Source organism: Haemaphysalis longicornis, unplaced genomic scaffold, assembly GCF_048455015.1.
Source record: "Haemaphysalis longicornis isolate Haplotype H1 unplaced genomic scaffold, Haemaphysalis longicornis Haplotype H1 scaffold_7, whole genome shotgun sequence".
Lineage (NCBI taxonomy): Eukaryota > Metazoa > Arthropoda > Arachnida > Ixodida > Ixodidae > Haemaphysalis > Haemaphysalis longicornis.
In genome coordinates this window covers 72,671,572-72,693,146 of record NW_027526422.1, presented here as the reverse complement: position 1 = coordinate 72,693,146, position 21,575 = coordinate 72,671,572, and the positions used below count along the sequence as shown (strand labels likewise).

The 21,575-nt window shown below is 45.3% G+C and overlaps 1 protein-coding gene across 1 annotated transcript in view; it reads right to left on the bottom strand.

Annotated features, from left to right (window-relative positions):
* The window catches only part of LOC144145937 (putative RNA polymerase II subunit B1 CTD phosphatase rpap2), a 28,195-nt gene extending 7,092 nt beyond the window's left edge, over window positions 1-21,103 (bottom strand). Inside the window, exons 1-10 of the mRNA XM_077677799.1 lie at window positions 20,919-21,103; window positions 20,153-20,267; window positions 17,238-17,336; window positions 17,096-17,161; window positions 14,419-14,558; window positions 12,130-12,345; window positions 10,510-10,547; window positions 6,271-6,959; window positions 2,986-3,092; window positions 1,258-1,338 (exon numbers count right to left, since the gene is read on the bottom strand). Coding sequence (XP_077533925.1) covers window positions 1,258-1,338; window positions 2,986-3,092; window positions 6,271-6,959; window positions 10,510-10,547; window positions 12,130-12,345; window positions 14,419-14,558; window positions 17,096-17,161; window positions 17,238-17,336; window positions 20,153-20,267; window positions 20,919-20,959 — 1,592 coding nt within the window. The 5' untranslated portion in view covers window positions 20,960-21,103. The remainder of the gene's footprint in view (window positions 1-1,257; window positions 1,339-2,985; window positions 3,093-6,270; window positions 6,960-10,509; window positions 10,548-12,129; window positions 12,346-14,418; window positions 14,559-17,095; window positions 17,162-17,237; window positions 17,337-20,152; window positions 20,268-20,918) is intronic.
* Window positions 21,104-21,575: the final 472 nt, after the last annotated feature.

Below are 21,575 nucleotides of genomic sequence, written 5' to 3'. Positions count from 1 at the left end.
AGATTGAGCTTGCCAGGTTTCCTGCAAAGTATGCGATGCCAACATCACAGCCAATGCGATTCCCCGTAATTACTAAACCGCACAGCTTCTCATTTTTTTTCCACTCATCCCACACTGAGAGAGAAAATTTCCCCGGTGATTTTTTCATTGAAATACCTCTAAAATTTTCATTGAAACATGCACGTGTAAAACATCTACTGTATAAAGCGGAATATATAGGTCGAGATTTTTTACCGAAAAATTTGCCGAAAAGTCACCCCTCGGCCTATATAGTGGTCACTGGCATAATTCTAGTTGTCATCTGGCAACCGGGCAGCTCATCGAGCCCATCCAAACCCCGAAGGCACCATCGCCACCACCATCAATCGGACGCGACGCCATCTTTTTGTTGCTTCTCTCGCTGTCAGCAGATGTGTGCGTGCTATTTTCTTCTTGCTGAAAAAGAGTTTAAGCACTTGGTGCCAGTTCACAGCAGCATTTACAAGAAAAGTTGGGGGTTTTCCCAAGGCCAACGGCAAGTCCACCTTGCGCCAGTTTGGCATCACCCAAAAGAATTGTCGCTAATGGCGTTGGCTGAAGGGGCAGTTCTCGGTATGCAACGCTCGGAAGACCTCGTTTCATGGGCGCTGCTCTGTGCACCTGTGCCCCTGTGCTGCTGTACATAGTGGTGACTGTTTGTCCGCGAGCGTTGTGCGACGTCTCTACGAATGAATACCCCACGGTGTTTGCTGGCCGCCTGCGCAGACTGGCTCTCGCTACGGTCTCCACCCGAGTGCCCCATGCTTTGCGCTCGCTTCACGATGACATGGTCTTGTGAGTGTTTAAGGAGTACTGCATAAGCAATTTTGTGGACTGCACAGAGTACAACTTGCTGTGTGGGTGACAGCCAGAGAGGAGCAGCAGTCATCCGATGACATTTCAGACAACCATGACGAGTAATATGAGCCGAAACAAGTTATAGCATTGATAAAGCGATGTTCTGTGCCAAATTACTTTTTTTTTGCATTTTTTTCGGCTACAAGGTAAGGGGTCGACCTATATTCTGTCTAAATCCATATTCCGCATTCTACACTAGAATACTAGCAAACTCATTACTGTAATGTCTGCAAAGCACAGTTGAAGCCAGAACGCACCCTTGCGCACATTGTAGAGAGGAGGAAACGAGGCCACTCGCACACTGTGCCGTCTGCATGCGAGGCTAGGTGTCTACTTTGCCCCATTTCCTAGCAACCATGCCGATGTGTGCTAGCTTTTTACCTGAACGTCACGATCAACTCTGTCAGGTAAGGGGACACCTCCGACAGGTCCAGGTACAGCATGTCCAAGACATCAGGAAGCCTGAAGACAAATTAAAGGATGATCTGCTGCAGATTCACTATAGGTGTGTAAGCACGGATAAGCCCTTCTTCCAAACCATACTGCAACAAAGCCTGCTGCTAGCAATACCGCACGAGCCGCATGGTGTCGCACACATGCACGTTAACCCAGCCTCCACGATCAGCTTTGTCGCCACACCATGTGGTCTCTCTTATTTCCCTGTCTAGGGAAGTTTCGTGTTTCTCAACAGTCCAAAACTGCACTTGCAATAGAAACTCCACGGGCGAAGGAAATACAGAGCTACTCTGGAGCAGTTCCAGGAAGTTAAAAATGACAAAAAAATGACTAATGGTGATCCCGGACGCCAAGCCCTGTGTTCCTCCACTAAAAAGCCGGTACTAACCTTATTCCTGTTCCGCAGCACTGTCATTCATTCTTCGTCACAAGCCTCACTGAGGCTACACATGTGAAAGACGCAGATTTTCTTAACAGTAGAGCTGTTTAGGCTTGTAGTCCTGCCGTATACCAAGAAAAAAAGTACCGAGCGCACATGACGCAAAGCTCGCAAAAAAAAAAATACCAATAAAAAAATTGGTGCAGCTTGTACTAGTGGTGCAAGGCTGGAGAACCAGCAGAGCTGGCGGCCCCTTTCCCTTCGTCGGAAACCTGGTTGTTGCACCTCGCATAGATTTTCGAACTTGCTGCTGAAAGTTCCCATGACTCGTAGGCCACTTGGATCGTTTCATCCGCAGGCTTTCACATCTCTCCACAGTGGACCGCGTTAGCACGCACTAGAACCGGCGGCCATGTCCAAAGCCAACGCCCATGCTAGGAAAGGCTGTGCGCCCAGAATGCGATGACAGCTCAATTGAATAGGCGCCGGTTTCATAACGCGTGGGACCCAGGTTTGATTCTGACTACAGGAAGCGTTTTTTTTTTTTCTTTCCAATTGGTGCACATGTTACTGTTCCCCACCGCTGCTAACCCCATACCCCTCGGGCCTTTGGGGTGCCCCAGTGGTCAGGTTGGTGGTCAGGTGAGTGGTTTCACAGCGTAAAGGTCCCATGTTCGATTCCCGGGACCTCCCTAACCACACTCTTTTCTTGAGGCTTTGAGAAATTTTGGTGCGGCGAACGGACAAAGCTTGGCCTAAACGGCTCTGCTGTTAAAAATGTGAACGTGCGTCTTGTGAGGAGCACCCGGCGTCAGCCAGCTCAACCTCGAGAACACTCTGCCGAGCGTTCATGGCGTGACCTCTCACGTGCTGTTATCACTGCCAGTTCACATGCGTTCGCGCCAGAAGTGGGGAGCACAGACACCGTTCGCGCTACAGACACCGAGTTTGTGAAGCCAGTTGCCGCGGGTTCCAGTGCGTGCTAATGCGGTCCGCTTTGGGAGAGATATGGAAGCCTGCCAAGAAAACGATCCAGGCCTGCCAGTCATGGAGAACTTTCAGCAGCCAGTTCGGAAATTCACGCGAGGTGCAACAGCCGGGTCTCCCACGGGGGGAGAGAGGCTGCCAGCTATGCTGTTTCTTCAGCCTTGCACCACTAGCGCAAGTTGCACCAATTTTCTATTTAAGTCCCCAGTGCTTATGCATAAAAAAAAAAATGCCAGGTTACATGGCAGCATTTCAGGAAACGCGCACAACAGGCAAAAAACACATACGCTTTCCGTAGCCAATGCAGCACTATCCTGCGGCGGTGTGCGGTCTGTGCGTGGTTGTCAACCAAGGGCAGCAGTGGCTCTCGTTCTGGCGTGCTCACACCAGACACCTGAAAATACCGAAACGTATATTTTTTAACAGTTGCAGCAAAGTTCAGTAAAACAGCACTAATAGAGATTCCAAAACCTTGCCAAACTATTCTTACTAAAGACAGCCCAAAACCTTTCACATGAAAATGCCACTCATAAATTTTAGCCCCACTAACCTTAGACGTATCGTGGTTCATGTGAGGTGACTCTATTCTGCTCATATAAACTGAACACTTCACCAATAGCTGATAAATGCAATTTAATCTGCATGTGCCCCTCCCTACTCTGAAAGGTACGTAAATTGCTGCATTTGCATGATTTCGATTCACTGGTACAAGCTGACAGGCAGTTTTGAATTTTTACATTTCCATTCATTTGCTTCACACTTCAAAATAGTACAAAGCTCGGTTATTCCAGCAAACGTTCTTGAAAAAGAGGGAGGAAAAAATGCAACCTTGCCACTTAATTTACCACGGATTCCAGTTTTCACCAGTTGAATGCAGCACAAATAAGGGTGAGGCATTTCATTCCACTGCCTTATGACTAGATAGTAAATTTTGTGAAACAAAGATAACTGCACACTTCTTCAGACAGTAATCCTTAAAACTTTATCAACACTCAAGGACATCTAAATGATAGCAGAGTCAAAACTTCATAAACACTTGAGGACATTTTAATGATAGTAGACAGCCAAAGCCCCCTGATATCCTTGAAGATAAGTGGGCACACGGGCCTTAGAATTCCAAAATTTGGCCAGAAAATCAATTTGTTTTAAATCCCCATTTTTGGAAAGTGGAGCTATTTTTCTTCCAGCCAGCCAAATATATGGATCCAAGAGTACGCATTTAAGCCATAATAACAATGTACAGCACCGATGACCGCTAAAATAGACCAAGGTTCGATGCGAAAATAGCAATTTTTCGACGGTTCGCCACTCGGGTTCTACATGCACTGTGGCGCCCATCTTGGTCCCATTCGAAAGCGCGTCTTTTCATTTTCGATTCCCCGCCAGAACCGCTTCGTTTTGTCCATTGGTCGTGAGGGAAACTAAGATAGACAAAAACCAAACTCGCCACCCATCTGGCTACTGACTGTTCGTGACCACCAGGGTTGCAACCTAATCAGCTGGGCATCGTGGGTCGTCCGCTTGACAGTGCAACAATGCAGGTACTCTTTCATACGAGGACCGGAAAACGCCTTGCACAGTGTAAAAACAAAGTGCGTTCTGTTACGAGCCCTTCCATTGCAACTCATGGCATGCATCGCTTGCCGATTTGCTTGCAAAAATGAAGCCGTAACACAAAAAAAATAAAAGTTTAAAGCTGCGGTGCACAATCGGCATCTCAGCCCTGGTCGTCAATGAGAGATGGCACGCTGCCAACCAGAGTTACTTGATATAGGAGTTGCGAAACTCCCCATAGGCCCCATGCATCAAAAAGTGGCCCTACGATGGGTCCACTGCTTTGGATCTTGTTTAACAGTGGCGCCATCTTTTGGTGACAAAATAAACTATACAACTTGCTTCGCCGCTCGACGAACTGGGCGAAGAAAGGTATTTGAGTGCTTACGTAAATTTGTAATGCCAAAAGAGCCCAATGTGCTTAACTATGCAAGTGTTTCATATACATACGAAGCAAAAGCAGTAAAAAGAAATGCAACCATGGGGTGCAAGTGTTTCATATACATACGAAGCAAAAGCAGTAAAAAGAAATGCAACCATGGGGTCAACCGTCGTTTGCACACTGTCCTTTATGCAAGCTGAAATTGATTATTTAGAGCCGCTTGATCGGCTACTAGATTAGTTTTGGCATACAATGAGCTGTAAGCCAAACAATAACTACACATTTAGTACTTCAGGTCGGACCTATGTTATGCCGTAGTGCCTGCACAAGTGCCAATTGGTCGAGGCAGATGTGCGGACACAGAAACAATCGCAACCTAAGTTAAGATAGCAATTAATAACTTACGAAAGCACAAAAATAAGGAATTATGCGCTTAAAAACAAAATTTAACGTTAAATTGTCAGTTTGAATAATTAGTTTGTTTTTTGGATAGTGCATGCGGCCACAGCAGTGGCGCCACGGTACGCATGATCCAAAGCAGGGGGGGTCAAGGTGCGGGCAGTTTTTTGAGGCGGAGTTTTGCAACTGCCTACATCGAAGAGCTCTGCTGCCAACAGCATAAAACTTTCTGGCATTGCTTTTGATCAGTTTTTCTGCAATGTGCCATCCATATACCAAGGATTTCCTACATTTCCCATCCACTGATTTCAGCAAACTTGGTATGCTTGTGTTGAGTGAAAAGCGAGCTACATTCTGAAGGGTTTCTTTTTTACACATGCTCAATAGATAAAACTGTCACTTGTAGTAAAACTTCAACTGGGGTTTTGTCAACTTCCCTTTTTTTGCATATGTGCCTTGCCTTACAGACGTTTTCAGGTGGTTGTTTTTTTAAAGGATTTCTATAAACATTAAACTGTTGAATTCAGGATGAAATGAACTGCATCCTGATGCTATTTTTATTGACTCGATGTGCTTCCAATAAATGTTATGAGTAATATGACCTCATTACGTTTTCTGAACACTGAACTCTGCATAATTCAGCTAATTCTATTCAATCAACTATCTTTACAGAAATATACCTTTATAATATAAGAAATGTCAATGTCAGAATATAAAAAATCTTTACAGAAAAACTATAGCGTCAGCATGCATGGCAGGTCTTAAACTACAAATCCATACCATTTCTTACACAAAAATTTGGCTGAAAGGCCCCTTATTAGCCTATTTGAAAATTACCTACTTAGGCTTCAGTATTTTATTTATAACTTGTAAAATAATTATGCCACATGAAAACTAGTCACAGAACACATACACACAGTGATTTTCATTATCATAAATGGAATAGTAAAAAAAGTTCATTTTAAGGCAAGTGTCTCCCCTTGATTGAAAAAGAGTGCACCTCCATAGTTGCTGTTTGATAACAGCACTGCAGTGTAACCAAAGATGTTGAAAGCACAGCACGTGTTCTAAGCTAAGTCCCCCACAAAAGTATATACACAACAAGGCTCCGCCGCTTTCTAAAATATTAAATGCCAATGGCAGCCACACTAAAAGCTTCACCAGTATCAACTACTGCCAAACAAAAACTGATTATAGATATGAACAAAATTACAGAAAGATCAGTTCTTTCACGTACATCATTTGGCTCTTCCTCGCTAGCCCCCTCGCTCAGGTCCTTGCTTGTGTTCTTGCTCCGAACTTTTCTCGGACCTCTGCTACGATTCTTGCTCCTTCTCTTCAATGCCGGAGAGGTACTTCGTTTTGCAGGTCTCTCCACCTCCTTTTCATTGAAGTTGTCCAAATTCCGTTCACGAATCTCCAACCCCTCAGCCCTCAAGTCTTCTTGCAGCTGCTTCAAGGTGGGCACGGGTGCCGTCGGCCTGGCAATAACCTGACTGTCTTCGTCGTCGTCCGAGTCCAAGGGAGCCGAAGCGAGCCTTTCGTAGTCCCTCTCCTCCTCGTCCAGTCTTTTGCAGAGGCTAGCGTAAAGCTCGCGGTACCGCTCCAATCTCACAGCTGCCTCCAGAGGCTGGTTGTTCAGCTCGAATCTCCGGGCCGCGCCGTCTCCGACAAGATGGGCAACCGTCTCGGCCGTGACCCAGTGCTTCAAAGCACGCCTAACGCGCTCTACAGGTGGGCCCTCCGATTCGCTGCTTGTGGAAGAACGCTTCTCTCTCCTGGCCTGCTCGCTCGCCAAAACCTGCTGCCACGACTTCTGGTTCTGGCTCGGAACGGTGGCTCTTGAGTTCCACGTTGGGGCTGCCTCAGTGTCGTGTGGGGGCAATGGCGCTGCCCCCAGCCTACTATCCGCATCAAGAGTAGTACCTGCAAACGTGGAATCAGAGTACTGTCACCGGAATTAGGAAGAACCCTCTTATTTATTTATTTATTTATTCAAAATACCTTACAGGCCCAGCAGGGCATTGGGTAAGTGGGGCAAGAAGAGCGGATAATCAAAAAATAACAACAGAAGTTATAAAAAAACTAGATATATAATACAGCAACAAGTCAGTGAAACAAGAGAAAAAGAACATGATAACAGCAAGCAAGAGTGGCAAGAAAATAAATACAAGCAATAATAACATCTAGTGTGGTAGCCGCAACCGCAAAAAAAAAAAAAAGAAAGAAAAAGGAAAACATGGTGCTAACAGAAAGGAACGCCAGTGTTCCTGTTTGGTGGTTTTACATGAAAAACTGCTTGTGCAGGTGATTGCGGAATGTTTCTGGGTTAGTCAGCGATGCGCTATTATCATATTACCATATTACGATTAGGAATACGATTTATGTGGCACTATGCCTTGCTACAAGCTGAATTCTGTTTATTTGTCCGTACGCGCATCCCAAAAAGGAGCCTGAGGAGCCCAAGGCCAAGTTTCGAAGGGCAGGAGTGCCATGGGTTCTACAACACACCTCAAACTCACTTTAAAACCTCCACACATGGAGAAGCTGCAAAAAGCTAAGGCCACGCCCCACTAAGCCGGCTGACCAGGTTGACATCAGAACCTCCCTTAGCCAACCACCAGAACACACACCCAAGACTCATCGCCGCTGAATGCAGCCACTTTCACCAGGGGAGGTCTGACACCTCCTCTGGCATAAAGAGTTACTTGATATAGGAGTTGCAGAACTCCCCATAGGCCCAATGCATCAAAAAACAGCCCTACCATTGGTCCACTGCTTTGAATTTTTCTGTACAATAGCGCCATCTGTTGCTTTTAAAGTGAACTGCACAACGTGCTTCACCGTTGAACACTGTGCAGCATGGCCTGACTCTCCAACATGCCGCGGTCACGCGAATCCCCCTGTTCAAGGTTCAACCCACAGCTCTCGGCACATGTACATTCTTGACTCATTGCTTGAAACAAGCCTTTCTTGTGAAAAGAAGTCAACATTTTGTTTTATTAAATGAATTCCACTTTTTCTTTTCTTGCCGAGATGTGACCCAGCAGCCATAAGAGTGCGTTGTCGTCTGCTGTGCATCGGCCGCTGTCTTTTGGTGGCAAAAAACAGTTAAAGTTCGCTTCGATAGCTGTACACGCCTAAAGGGACACTGAAGTGAATTTGTCAAGCTCCCGTTCTTGCTTGCACTGCGTGGACTAGCCCAAATTAACACACTTTTGATCGTTTATCCGGATGATAAGGCGTTTTTTTTTTTATAAAGCCTGAAAGACGAAAAACTACCATGCGTGGTTTGCAGCGGCTGCACCAACTAACCGCAGTGACATCAGGTAAAGATGCCACATGATTGGACTCTGTCCAAGATTAGCGTTCAAGCAAGTTTCAGTTTCGGTTCTGTGAAACAACATGCTTAACATCCGACATTATCGTTGGATGGGCATTCTTGATAACTCAGTAATCGCCATACAACGCTTCTGACATGTTGTCGGCTGTAAAATGCCTCAGATAACCCTATCAGGACGGCTTGGAATCATAGCATTCACTAGGCGAGGCCTACGCAGTGGATGAACGCCCTCTGCATCACCGCTGACGCTCAAATGCCATGCGCTTTTTCCCCATATCTGGAGCTTGCCTCACTCATGCCTGTATCGTAAAAAGCATGTTCACACCAGGCCAAGGGTCTGCTGATTCTGGCCTGTGCCCACTGGCCAGAAGCCCTCGGTGCTTATTGGCAACAGCACGCCAACCAGAACTCGCTAGCGGGTCAGTGTCAGTCTGCGCGCGTTCTGCAAAGTCGCTCGTGGAGCAGTGAATGTTACGGCCCAAAAATGGTGAACTCGGTTAGGAAAACATGGGCCGCAAACAAAGAAACCAATTAAAAAAAAAGAAAAAAAAAAGGAAGAGATGCACCCTCGGGGATTCGAACTTGGGACTTGCCAAACAACCTAGCACTCCAGACCACTCGGTCACGAGCCAGCGCTGCCGGCGTCTGAAATACGAGGTATATAACGTATAAACTTTACACTTTTATTTAGTTTTAGCATTTCAACCAGCTTAGATGACTATTTGTTGTATAGCACTCGTGCAGCAAGCGTCCTCCCAATTTCCACAATATCTTACGTCTAGCAATTGCATTTCTTAGACAGAAAAGCAGTCGCAGATGTGTGGTCGTGCTGCTGACCGCTGTGCTTGTTCTCCCAGCACAAAAAAGTGCTTCGCGCTCCCTATTTTTACGCTATACGGTAAAAGTATCAGTTGATTTTTATTTCCGTAGTACCTATATTGACTTCGCTGACTCTTCTCCCATCTTCAAGTGGCCTTAGATTTTCCTACTAGCATACCAGTCAGCGAAGCGTCGCATGTGCGCTTGTGCAGCGCTTGTGGGGAGTGACCTTGACTTGGAGCTTGATACAGTGTACAAACTAACAAACTAAATAGAGGCACGTTCTTCCATTCACAAACGTGTCGTGGCTTAGTTTCAACTGAGCAAACGAATTACGACGACCTGTCGGCGGCCGGTGGCTGGGCCGATTGACTCTGTCAGAAGGTCGGCGAGCCGTGCAGTAGCGCAGTCAAGACAAGTAATTTTTTTCTGACATCACACGAAAACACCACATAAAATGGGCGAGGATGCCGAGAGGAGGACAGCATTTTCAAATTGATTTTTCTACTAAATAAATTCGTGTAAACGCACCCAGAGTGGTCCAAACATGGCCTAAGGAGTCCGGACTACAATTTGCGCTAGTAATCCCGCAATGTTTACAAATCACTTCAGTGTCCCTTTAAAAGGTTTATTGAGAGCCACTTCGTCAGCTACTAAATTAATCTTGGCATGCCATTGGCTGTACGCCGAGCGACTGCAAATTTAGTACTTCAGGTCGGACTAAGCTCTGGATTGCGGCAGATGCGGCCATGTTTAAATTGCCAGGAGGCAGTTGCGTACACGCTAAAGCAATCCCAATATAAAATACACCAGAGTCAAGGAAGCAAAGAATAACCTACGAAAGTACAAAAAAGAAATAATTATGCTCCCTCAAAATAAAGCTTTATGTGAAAACGTCAGTTCGCATAATTAGTATGTTTTTTGGATAATGTATGTGTTGGCGCCACCGTGTGCGCGATCCAAAGTGCAGGCCGTTTTTTGAAGCGGAATTTTAGAACTGCCTACATCAAAGATCTCCGATGGCAATGTTCAGCCCAGCTGTGTGGCCAGCAGCAATGGCTTGCACCGGCCTGCTCCTATAGAACTTGCTGCTTGCCAGCCCCTATGGTGGCTGTGGAACTATGCCATCAAGACAGGTGCCGATAGTGACATCTAGACCAGTCCAACCCCTTCGTCATTCTCCACCTCAGTCCCAAGAGCCATCCGTTAGACAATACAGCTCTGTTCACTCCCCTCTTCAACGCTCACCACACAAAATTAAGGAGCCCTGAGCCCCATTCAGCAAAGTTCCAAACCAGTGAAGGCCCCACTTACTTTTGTTGAGGTCAGCAGGTTCCGAGTGCTCGATTTTTCTGAAAAGAAATTGAGCAGAGTCAAAGAATCTGTAAGTAACCTCAGAAATGTTCCGTCATTCAAGATACAAAAAGTAGCTAAAGCCTCGCGGGAACCCCTGTGTAGATGCAATGCATGGGGGTTCACGTTACAGCATTGGACAGTGGAGGAATGGCGCTGGAACAATAGAGCGGAGCGGCGCAGGCACCGCGTTTTATAGCACGCATAACGGTGAGGGGACGCGCCGGCGCCAGTGCGTTTGCCGCGGCTATGACGCAACACAATCCAACACAATCCACTTTAATCCAATCCAATCCAATTCCAATCCAAGCCAATCCAATCGAATCCAATCCAATGCCCCTCGCGAGAGAGTGTTCGCTATCGGAGAGGAGCGGGGGTGAGCGGCGGAGAGTGCAGCTGGCGCGGCGAGGAGAATGGGGGAGGGGCGGACGCCGACGACGCCGGATGCAGGGACAAGGCGAGTGAATGAGATGCAGTCGCATCTAAAAAGGCCTCAACAAGCACTCAATCAGAATCGATACTCAGCAAGGTACACTCAACTGTTCACGTGAAACTATCAAACCAAACCACCACACCAGTACTTCATCATTTTCTTCAGTAACATCCCGTTCCATCAGTGATACCTGTACTTCTTTAATTTTATGAATGTTCTTGGACGCACATGTAGCGCTTAGCCCACAATGCATTTTGAGACAGAGAAAGTAAGCTTTATTAAATCCGGTTAAGAAACTAACGCAAAATACCATGCAGATTTGTGTACAGGCTGGATTAACAAAGCGCAGCATGTTGCAGAAGCTTTTCTTTTGCCAAGTGTATTCTATCAGAAAACACTGATTTGCAGTAACCAAACAACACAAGAATAGTGCAGAGCAGACAAGTCGAGTAAAGTGTTCGATACAACAAAATTATCCAAGCAGAAGGACAAACAATTTTTTTCCTTTTTGGCGGCAATTGGTGATGAGACATATTACTGTTTGACTGGGTTACCTACCGATAATTAGGCAGTAATAATTTCAACAGAATCTTTCCCATAAATGTAAAATAATGCACATATGCAATAACATTACATAACATGCAACTACTAAACTTTTGAGAAAAAAGCGTAACGTTCAAAAGGAAATTAATGTTTTAAGGGCCTTCAAAAATTAACACCCCGCTACATCCATTTACTGCTTCACTAAAGTCTACGAGAGTGCCTACTGCAGTTTGATAATTTTATATCTTCATTATTAATAGTAAAAAGCCCAAAGGAATACAATATTAGGAATTAAACCAGTTAGAAGAACAGCTCTGCAGCCAACACTTCAGAATTTTTTCGCTTTTTATTTTTCTAAGCACTTCAGAGCCCATAGAAGGTGCTACAAGGGACACATGACAAAGAAAACAAAAACGTAAAACACTTTCGCACACAAGATGAACAAAACGCAAAGCATCAACTTCGCACATATGCGCTGAAGCCGTTGTAGCAACAAGAGGCAACCAGAAATGAAACTGATTATTCCAAAAAGAGGGGGGGAACCTGTCTCCCACGCCCTAACCCCACCAAGCTCAACCTTTCCTCAGCAGACGGCAAGAACCCACCTTGGCTCCGCTCTTGACCCCGTGCTGTCGTCCAGCATCAACTCGTCAATGCTCGCTGCCAACTTCTTCAGCGCCTCTGGTGTCACGTAGGGTGAGACGTCCTTGGCGGGCTTCACAACGTCCTCGGGCTTGCTCTCGGGGAGTTGCTCAACCTCTTTCTTGGTCACCCGCTTGTGACCCAAGTCCACCTCATCGCCACGCCCGTCCTTGACCACACTGAAACAAACACCATAACAAAAGTAAGAGGCTAGCCTACTCACTCATTCCTGGGGACATGGGCAGACGCAGGTGAGATGGTAGTTAGACATTTGCAACCAGGTACCGACACGTTAATTGAGTGACCACATGATTGCCATTATCATTGATGTTATGGTTGCCGTACATTACCGGTACGTTGCCGTGCTGTCCGTTTGACCTGAAAGCATGAGACCAAGTTACAAGACCTCAAATGCAATATGCCATAGGCCATTTTAAGTGGAGAACTGTTGGGGGACAGAATTGGCTGCGCTAGGCAGGTCTGAGTCGAGCCAAAGCAAGTAGTAAAGGGAACGATGCAGCAAAACCTTTCCAATTTTAGTTCTGTTAGTTTTGAAACTTCAGACGATTCAAGCCACCGACACAGCCCCTGACAATGTTTTCAATTTGTTTCCCCTTTGATGATTCGACACTCCAAAGACTTTGACTTTAACCCTATTCTATGGGATCCTAGAGCATTAAAAAGTTGTGGGCATGAAGGAGGTGCCTTTTGGGGACACCCCCCCATATGTTTACATTTACACAGGCATTAAATAAAGGGTCAACAATTTCGCCACCACCACTATGTCCAAGAGCTGAACACCGAGGTGTTGTTGGGCCTGTGCTCCTCCAACTAGCTGTGACGCAACTGTGTTTCCTTCAGCCACCTAAAGGCAGCTTGCTACAAACCTTTAACCTTTTCCATACAAGTGGCATGACTACAAGTGCCCATCATTATTAAATTTAATTTAGCTCAGCTCAGGCACTCTTCTTCTGTTTTTGTCATGTTCAGCTAAGCCTTTGGCTGCTATCTCTTTTTGGTAAAGGTGGAAAAAAGAAACAGCCTTGGAACATGCGATTACATGTATGGGGGGTCGAAATTATGTTGGCGCTAACCAGAACACACACACGCACGTGCATGCACACATGCATACACACATGCACTCATGCATGCACGCACACATTCTGTGATTTATGTTTACCGAGTACCCAAGCACCTGAACACATGTCTGATCACTTGAAGTCTGCATTTTTTTACGTAAATATCCTCTCAAGCAAGTCCACATGGAGGCACAAAGCAATACCAAGGTGCTTGCAAAAGCTGATTAGGATCAGAAAGGAGATTACAATTACTAATAGCATGTCTGAGATTACATGCCACTTTTTGTCCCAGAGCAAAATGACTTGTATCTGTACGCAAGCTGAACAAGAAAACGACCCGAAAACCTAGCATCACCGAGGATCCGTATTCACCCAAAGGAACGCCAAGTTTGGGGCCCAATATTACACCGCAGCAACTTAAGCTGGAAATCACACATTTTGCAACTATAGTGGCTCTTGGGGCGTGATGAACATTAAAAGTTCAATGAAGGTCTGTTCTGTAGCTATTTGCAGGCAGGCATAGCTATGTGTGATTGGTGATAGCCCTACTTCTAGTTTCTCCTGACCTTCTTGTCAAGGTCCTGCTCCCTAGTGACACAAAATCGATTTGCCAACAACCTAAACCTGTGTATCACAAAATTAAAATTCATGGTTATCACGGCAAGTGAACTGAAATTTGCTCCATTTTCAGAAATTTCTCACAACAGTTTTCCCTGGCCTTGCTACAAGCTGAACTCTGTTTATTTGTCCGAACCCTCATCACAAAAAGGTGCCTGAGGAGCCCAAGGCCAAGTTTCGAAGGGCAGGAGTGCCATGGGTTCTACAACACACCTCAAACTCACTTTAAAACCTCCACACATGGAGAAGCTGCAAAAAGTGAAGGCCACGCCCCACTGAGCCCCAAGCCCCACATTTTTAAATGAAGAAAAAAAAAAAACAACCTTACTTCATTTTATAAGTTTCTTAATTAACATACAGTGTCTGCCATGCGTAACCACAGCAGCTGAACTAGAACCTATTTCAAAACAACATTGTAAAAAGAAAAATAAGTCGACACCCATCTGCGGTCTCAAACAGTATTATTTTCATTTCGCTCTTTTTTGGTACTAGTACGCAATCTGCCGGACGCTTTCTTCCCAGCTAGAGAAATTAGGGAAAAGGGGGGCTAAATACCCTTGAACACGATGCTCTTCTTCACGGTAGATCTTGTACTTTTCATTGGCTTCTGCCTCGTCCCGAAGCCAGAGGGGCCCGTCCCACAGCTGAGACTTCAGGAATGTGGATGCACGGTAACAGGCGTTGCTGCAGTATTGCTGGAAGCAAGCACGACATGAACAAAAAAGCATTTGGGTACGTTAATCTCGTGAACACAGCAGCCAGACAGTAAAAACACAATTGCGTTGTAGCGACAACTTCTGTAACGTAACAAAGTGGCTCAGCAGGGCCTAAAAACCTGAATGAGGCTTTCGTTACAAGCAAAAATGTTGAACGTTACCAATGCCACCCAGCATAAATCTGCTGCCCACACTTGCAAGCCAAGAAAACAGCTGCTGGATACACCACTTGTCTTCCCGCGGCCAAATGATTGCTCGTAACATGGCGCTTGTGTACGCAATCACTAAGCCACACTGTCAGTGTCCTACCCAAATAAATATGACAACAGAGCTGTCTGTAAGCAAACTGTTTGGTCGAGCATGAAGTGATTGATTGGTTGTAGGGTTTAACGTGCCGACGCAACACAGGCGACGAGGTGCGCTGTAGTGGAGGGCTACAGATTAATTTTGAACACAAGGGGATCTTTAACATGCGCCGAAATCTTGTACACACGGGCGTTTTTGCGTTTTGCCTCCATCAGAAAAGCGGCTGCCGCAGCCGGGAATCGAACCCGCGACCTCGTGCTCAGCAGCGCAACGGCTTAGCCACTGAGCCACCGCGATGGGTCAAGCATGAAGTGGCAACTGTTGTTGCCAGGATTAGAGCCATGCTACCAAGGTGCCGCTGTTCAGGAAACCCCACAGTATTGCATCAGGAAGCAGCATACACACACACACAGCTGTTTGCACATACTGTGCAGGTGGTCACTGAGGCTGCCTTTGTAGCCTCCTTGACACCGAAGAGATACAGTAGAATCTCGATAAACGGAAATCGCTTAAACGGAATTACCGCTTAAACGGAACAGTTGCCGGCAAGTTGGTTGGTTTTGTATGCAGATAACGTAAAAAAACTCCCGGTAATCGGAACGAAAATTTCCACGTCACCGCGTAAACGGAACCAGAATTGGAACTTCTTGTGATACCCATTGGCATGAGAATCAGCTTTTTACAGTTCCGGCTGTTTTTGTTTTTGTTTTTTCTTCCTCCATGCTTTTTTAGCCTTGTTGGCCTCGTAAGCCTCATCTCGTAAGTGGTCAGCCGTGTTAGTGCAACGAATGCAACATCGCAGTTCTTGTTCCAGTCGTTCGGTCTCGATTCAAGACGCCGAGGTTACAGGGCTCAGCTCCTGCCGCCTAGTTCATGCCATAGGAGTGCTGCTATTCGCGCTTTATTACTGTGTTGCCGTCTTCTAAATTCGGTGGCTCGTAAGCACTGGTGAAGTTGAAGCCTCTAGCCTCTGTAAAGATGCAGCTGCAAAGACTCAAACAAAAATAATCGATGCATTTTGTAGTGCACAGCGACTCATTGTTGCCAAATCAACTTTGTAAATGCTGTGCCTAAGCCTCTTGTAGTTTTCTTGCTTTCTGAAAAACTATCAGCTACATTCACCTTTTAGTGCTTAGAGTTCCATGAAACGCCATTAAGAGTGTGTACGCACATAAATTTGCACATTTGCGCATCTTTCTCAGTAAACGGAACTCCTGTTAAACGGAACTAAATTTTTCGGTCCCTTGAAGTTCCGTTTATCGAGAGTCTACTGTACAATTGCACTCGAACACATAAAAAGAAGAGAAAAGGAAATGGCAAAAGTCAATGAGAGTGTCGAAGTAAGAGAGGTCTTTTTGACACTGTCCCTCTGAATCTTTAGTTTACCAAAAGCTCACAAGAACATTACAGTTTTTTTCTCAAACTGTCATGACTTCTAGGAAACAAATTATGGCTGTCCTGAGACAATCTGAGTGCAATAGAAGGCAAGGCGAAAGAGTCGTCAGGTCACCTATCCGTGTCCAGAATGACGCAGCCCCTCAACATCAGCGCCGAAAGTAATCTGAAGTGTTGGCTCCTCCCTCACATGTTTCTGCCATTGTCCATCTTCCCAAAAACTGCAGCAAAAACAGCCCTGCATGGTTTTCACCACAAGAACTTACCAAAATACACAAGGTTTGGTTCTGCTTGTCTTCTTAACTAACGATGCAGATGCCTATTTCTGCCAGTACAAGCAGATTTAAGTAGCCTCCAGAAGTTTCATTCATTTTTAAAAATCACATCAAAGCTTCCCTTGGAAGATAAATGAAACCTATAAGTATGCACGCAGGTAATTCTTAACAGGAGACCACTGGCTGCAGCTAATCATTTCTTGTAGGCATTAGATGAATAGTAAAAGCAAATGGTAGAAAATACAAAGTCTCAGCTAGTCTCAGGGCACCCGTCATTTTAGTGATCAGCTCAAAGGACCGAGCCTGTAACCAGGCAATGTGGTACAACCGTACAGCCTGACACGAGTGATGGCCAGAGGGCAGCGATTGGAAGCCAGTGTTAAAAGCTGATGAATCCACAGCCAAACACACTAACAACTTCCTTTTAAACACAACTCCGGTTTGCACTCGGTCAATGAAGGTTAGCGAAATACTTACGTCTGAAAGAAGCAGCATTTCCCCATTTAACATAGATGCTGAAATTGCACACATTATTCTCACCTTCCTATGTGTGATGTCATAAACTTTCTTGGTTTTCACACAGATGTGATATTTCTGCTTCGGCATCTGTAAATGTGACAATGAGAAACCAGTGTGGGAAAGGCCAGAAGAAATCAAGACTACATGCGGGTACGATACTTGCCTGGTTGATTTTCTTGCTGCAAAGCGGGTAACCGCAGAGCAGCAGTATCGCTCTTTCTTCCACAGCATCCTGATAGTCTTGCTGGGAAAGCTCGTGCAACTGCAAAGCAAAAAAGGCATTCATGTATCTTGGTTCCATTGTGGTAGCACCTCCAAAGAGCAACTCAAAAGAAATCACTGACCAGACGTGTAGTGTCTCATCTAACGCATATGCAGGGTTGTTCGTTATCGGGTTTTACTTTTTTTAACAGTGGGGGTAAAATTCGGGTACTATTTTTCAGAGTGATAAACGGGAAGAAATCGGGTTTTTTTTTTTTAACCATTTTGAAATTCGCGTTTTTTTCAGATTGAATCTAGAGATGCACTAAGTAATACACTCGCGTTATTTTGTCAGGAGACATTACAAGCTTCTCAACTCTAAGGCATTAAAATTGGTGTTTGTTTCAAGCCGGTGATATCAGGGTGTAGCGAAAGACCAGCGTCTGGCTTCCGATACGGTGATGCAGTCGATTAGCGAGGCAGTGAGCACCCCCCGATCCTCCTGTTCCTCTCCTCCTACTGTCGCCCCCTGCCTACGCTTCATTTCTCAACACAAGGTTTTCTAGCAAATACTCCCCAAAATTTGGCGATGGTTTGAAAATGCATCAGTAATTTTGACTGCAAAGAGCATTGATAACTTCTGAGAAACACTTTATTCCCAAAAAGCTAGCCAGAGAGAGAGAGAGAAATTAATTTTTTACATCCGTTCGCATACATAATAATCTGCATGCACAACATGTCGGTCTCCATTTGAGGCCTGTCCGATCATTGAACGTATCTCAGCAGGGAGGAAGTTCTGTCGACATCACAGCTTCCAGCAGCTAGGCACAGCAAGGACACTACAACATTTGCCAGCATGCAGTAGCGAGCAGTAGAGTCATGCCAATACTCAATGAGTTCTAAAGCTGTGTTTGTGGGGCTTGCTTCCAGCAAGTACTGGTTGAGAACGGCGGTCCGTAAGCCCACGATTGTGCAGATGGCTACTTTGAAAAGGTCCATTAGGGGAGAAATCGGGTGTAACCTGATTCTTCTAAAACATGTTTGGGGTGTAAAAATAGGGTAAAATCGGGCTTTACCCAAACACGACAAACAACCCTACACATATGCAGCTTACAAACTACATAAAAGCGCAGCACGCGGCCAGTTCCTCAGCATTTGTGGTAGGTGGCATACTCGAGGCAATGGGTGGAAATTCATAAACGAGCTGTATCGCGCAACACCACCTATCATGCAAGATTTTTGTTTTGGATGTGACATAAGCACCTCTTTTTCCAAAGCCTGCTTCACTGCCACTTGCATTGTTCTTCTAGTCACGCAATGCCCCTTGAGAGATCCCTCGTTAAAGCTGTCTGTGTGCTCACACATTTGACAGCCCGCAATCAAATAAAATCAATCATATGGAGATTTGGCAAGGGATGCACGTGTACTTTGGGTTAATGTAACTGGCTAAGCTACTTATCTCCCAAATTAGCCACCCGTACTGAAAGAATTCTCCAAACAAAGATCTTTGAGATGCTACTGTATAATAAATGTGGAATAAACGGCAATTTCTGGATAATAAGGTCCCAACATAGTCATAACACATGCATAATGTCATTTGATCGTGCGACACCACAAAATTTTATGTCATTGCATTTTTGACAGTTAAAAGAAGACTGTACTGTGGCAACAAAATTTGGCCATTATTGGTACTTTACAGTGGCCAATGAATGAAAATTAGTGCAGAAGATGCCAAAAGCGCGAAAATAGGTATTGCTGCCTCGTACGTGTTCCTGGTGATGTCGCACTAATTGGGAATTGTGAAATGGTATTGGTGGAGCACGTCTAAGCAGTTCTCTGAAGAAAAAAAAAAAAAAAGAACCCATAAAAGTAGGTACGTGTAAATATAAAATAGATGCATGCGAAAAAAACTCCTGCCCACTCCGTGTGTTTCAAAAAGGCCTGATCTTCAGCCCTTAAACATTTTTAAGCAGGTTCTTTCACGACAACTGGTGGTAAAATTTGCTCCATCTTCGATTTCAGTCTAATGATTTGCATAGCCGTAAGTACCACCAGAAGACTTATACAAGTGAGCATGAAAGCTGTTGCCCCTGTTCGCTGTCCGTGCTTATTCATATGCAACAAGCTCCAAAACTGTAGGATTATGGACGCAATCAGATAACCGATGTCGAACCATCAGCAGCTTTGCTGCTAAATCGCGCAAGTACTTTCTACTGATTGTACTAAGCGACCTCACCTACCTTGCTGAAAATGCTTCCCACAAGTATGATGCGTTACAAGAATTTTTGCATTACATGAAATGAAAGGAAAGCAAAAGAAAGTAATTACAGCTTTGATGCTTTAATTACTTCTTAAACAAACAAACCACCGTTTCCCATCAAACAAAAGCCAGAAAAGCTTCGCATAGTGTGATCGTTCAGTTAAAGCAAGAAGTCATTCAGCCTTTAGTGCCCCTCTAATTACTTGCCGGTGATTTTGTTAAAAATTAAGTAGCATTCATGACTAAGAAAATTGCAAGCAACGACGACACTGGCCTTTTAAAAAAATCATTCCTTCAATCGGGTTATTCATGTTTCCCTAACCGCCTTGATTCAACTCTCTACTCTACTCTTTGCTTCAGTGATAGCTTGATTCAATCAATCGATCTTTCTCTGATGAGAAAACTCGAATTCAGCCAGACTGATTGTGCTCCACTGGTCGCATCAAATCTGCTCGCGCTTAGCCAGTTTTGCTTCATGACCCTCTTTGCATTCAGTAGGTGCTCCAAATCGAGCATCGAAATCCACCAACAGTGCTGAGTTTTGCCAGACCTAACGTCAGAGCTCGCTTTTGAAGCTCGTAGCACGGCACAGGATTTTCTTTCCGGCAATCACTCACCACTCCTAGCAGCCACTCCTCGGAAAGCGGGCTCTCCAGCAGATCTTCCACCACCTGTGCCGCTCTCTTCTTACATGCGTCTCTCCTCTCGATCGTCTTCAGTATCGCCTGCTTCCTGCCATGAACAATTGTGATCACTTGTACTTCAACGACCCCGCCAGAGATATAATCAGCGATGTGGCAGAGAACATCTTAGCCATTGGTGAAATTTGAGCACAACCAATCTACGGCAAGCGTCTAGTAAGGATTGCCAAGTCTTCCCCTACCCCAGCAACCCAGTAATACGCCCGCTTCATAACTCGCGGTTGGAGATGTCTGCCTCGATTTTTACCCAACCGGACAACCCGCTACCGCTCACTGAATAGCCAGAGCCACTGCTAATTATTAAGTACTATTAACAGTTACAGATGATCTGACTTAACCCCAGAGATGTCTACGTATGGACAAAACCCCAGACAAATGAAGGGATACGTCTGGACAAGACCCCAATCAAAGCCAAAAGTAGTCATGATAACGTAGTCAAGAGGTCGACGAAAGCTCGTCTGGTCAGGTATCATGATGAGGACGAAGATGCGGTGACTTCGGCTGGTCGGTGTGCGGTAGCGGTTTTGCGTCTGCGAGCAGGATTTGCCGGAACCCATGCTGCTTATCTATTTTACGAGTAGATTGCAGTTTAGATTATCAGATGCAAGAAGCTATGCTTCTAATTGCGCGACCTCAATCAATGCAGTCGTGTCTGTCTGACAACTGCTCGACTGAAGTTTACCTTTCCGACGCTGCCTGCGGTTTCGCCTTTGCTTCATCCATCGATCACGAAAGCGCAGAAACTTCAAGCTGTTTTCGCGTCAGTGTGTCGAAGAACGTAACTTGTAAGCACCGCTAACAGAAACACTGAGCTTTGAAGACGTATTCGGCTGCTGCGTGCTGCATCCACATTGCGCCCTATCCAAACATTATTTAGATTGGATTGGATTAGGTTGACTCCTGTCAACAGTTAATTTTTTATTACGTTTAGGTTTCGCTTTCGATTTCGGTTTGGTAGGTGCTGGTTTTTTGTTCGGGGTGTTGTTGTGCAAATTGTTTTCTTTTTCTGAAAATTTTAACACCACACCAAGCTGTAAATTTAAAAAGTTGTGTTTGGCGCTACACACTTTTCAAACTTCTCCCTTTTTCATTATTCATAAAACTCACCACCATCTACACCACACGACTTGAACTTGGACTCCGGTACCCGGCCAACATTGACCCATTTCCACACATGTATTCCAAGGCTAGGATTCTCTCTCCCTCTCTCCAGCCCTATTTTCTCATCCTTAATGGCGCAAAACAAGCAAGATTAAACGTTATTTTCTGCCCTTGTCAGAGGCCCCACAACCTAAACTATACGCCAGGACCTGAAAACGAATCAAAACGGACGTTTTTG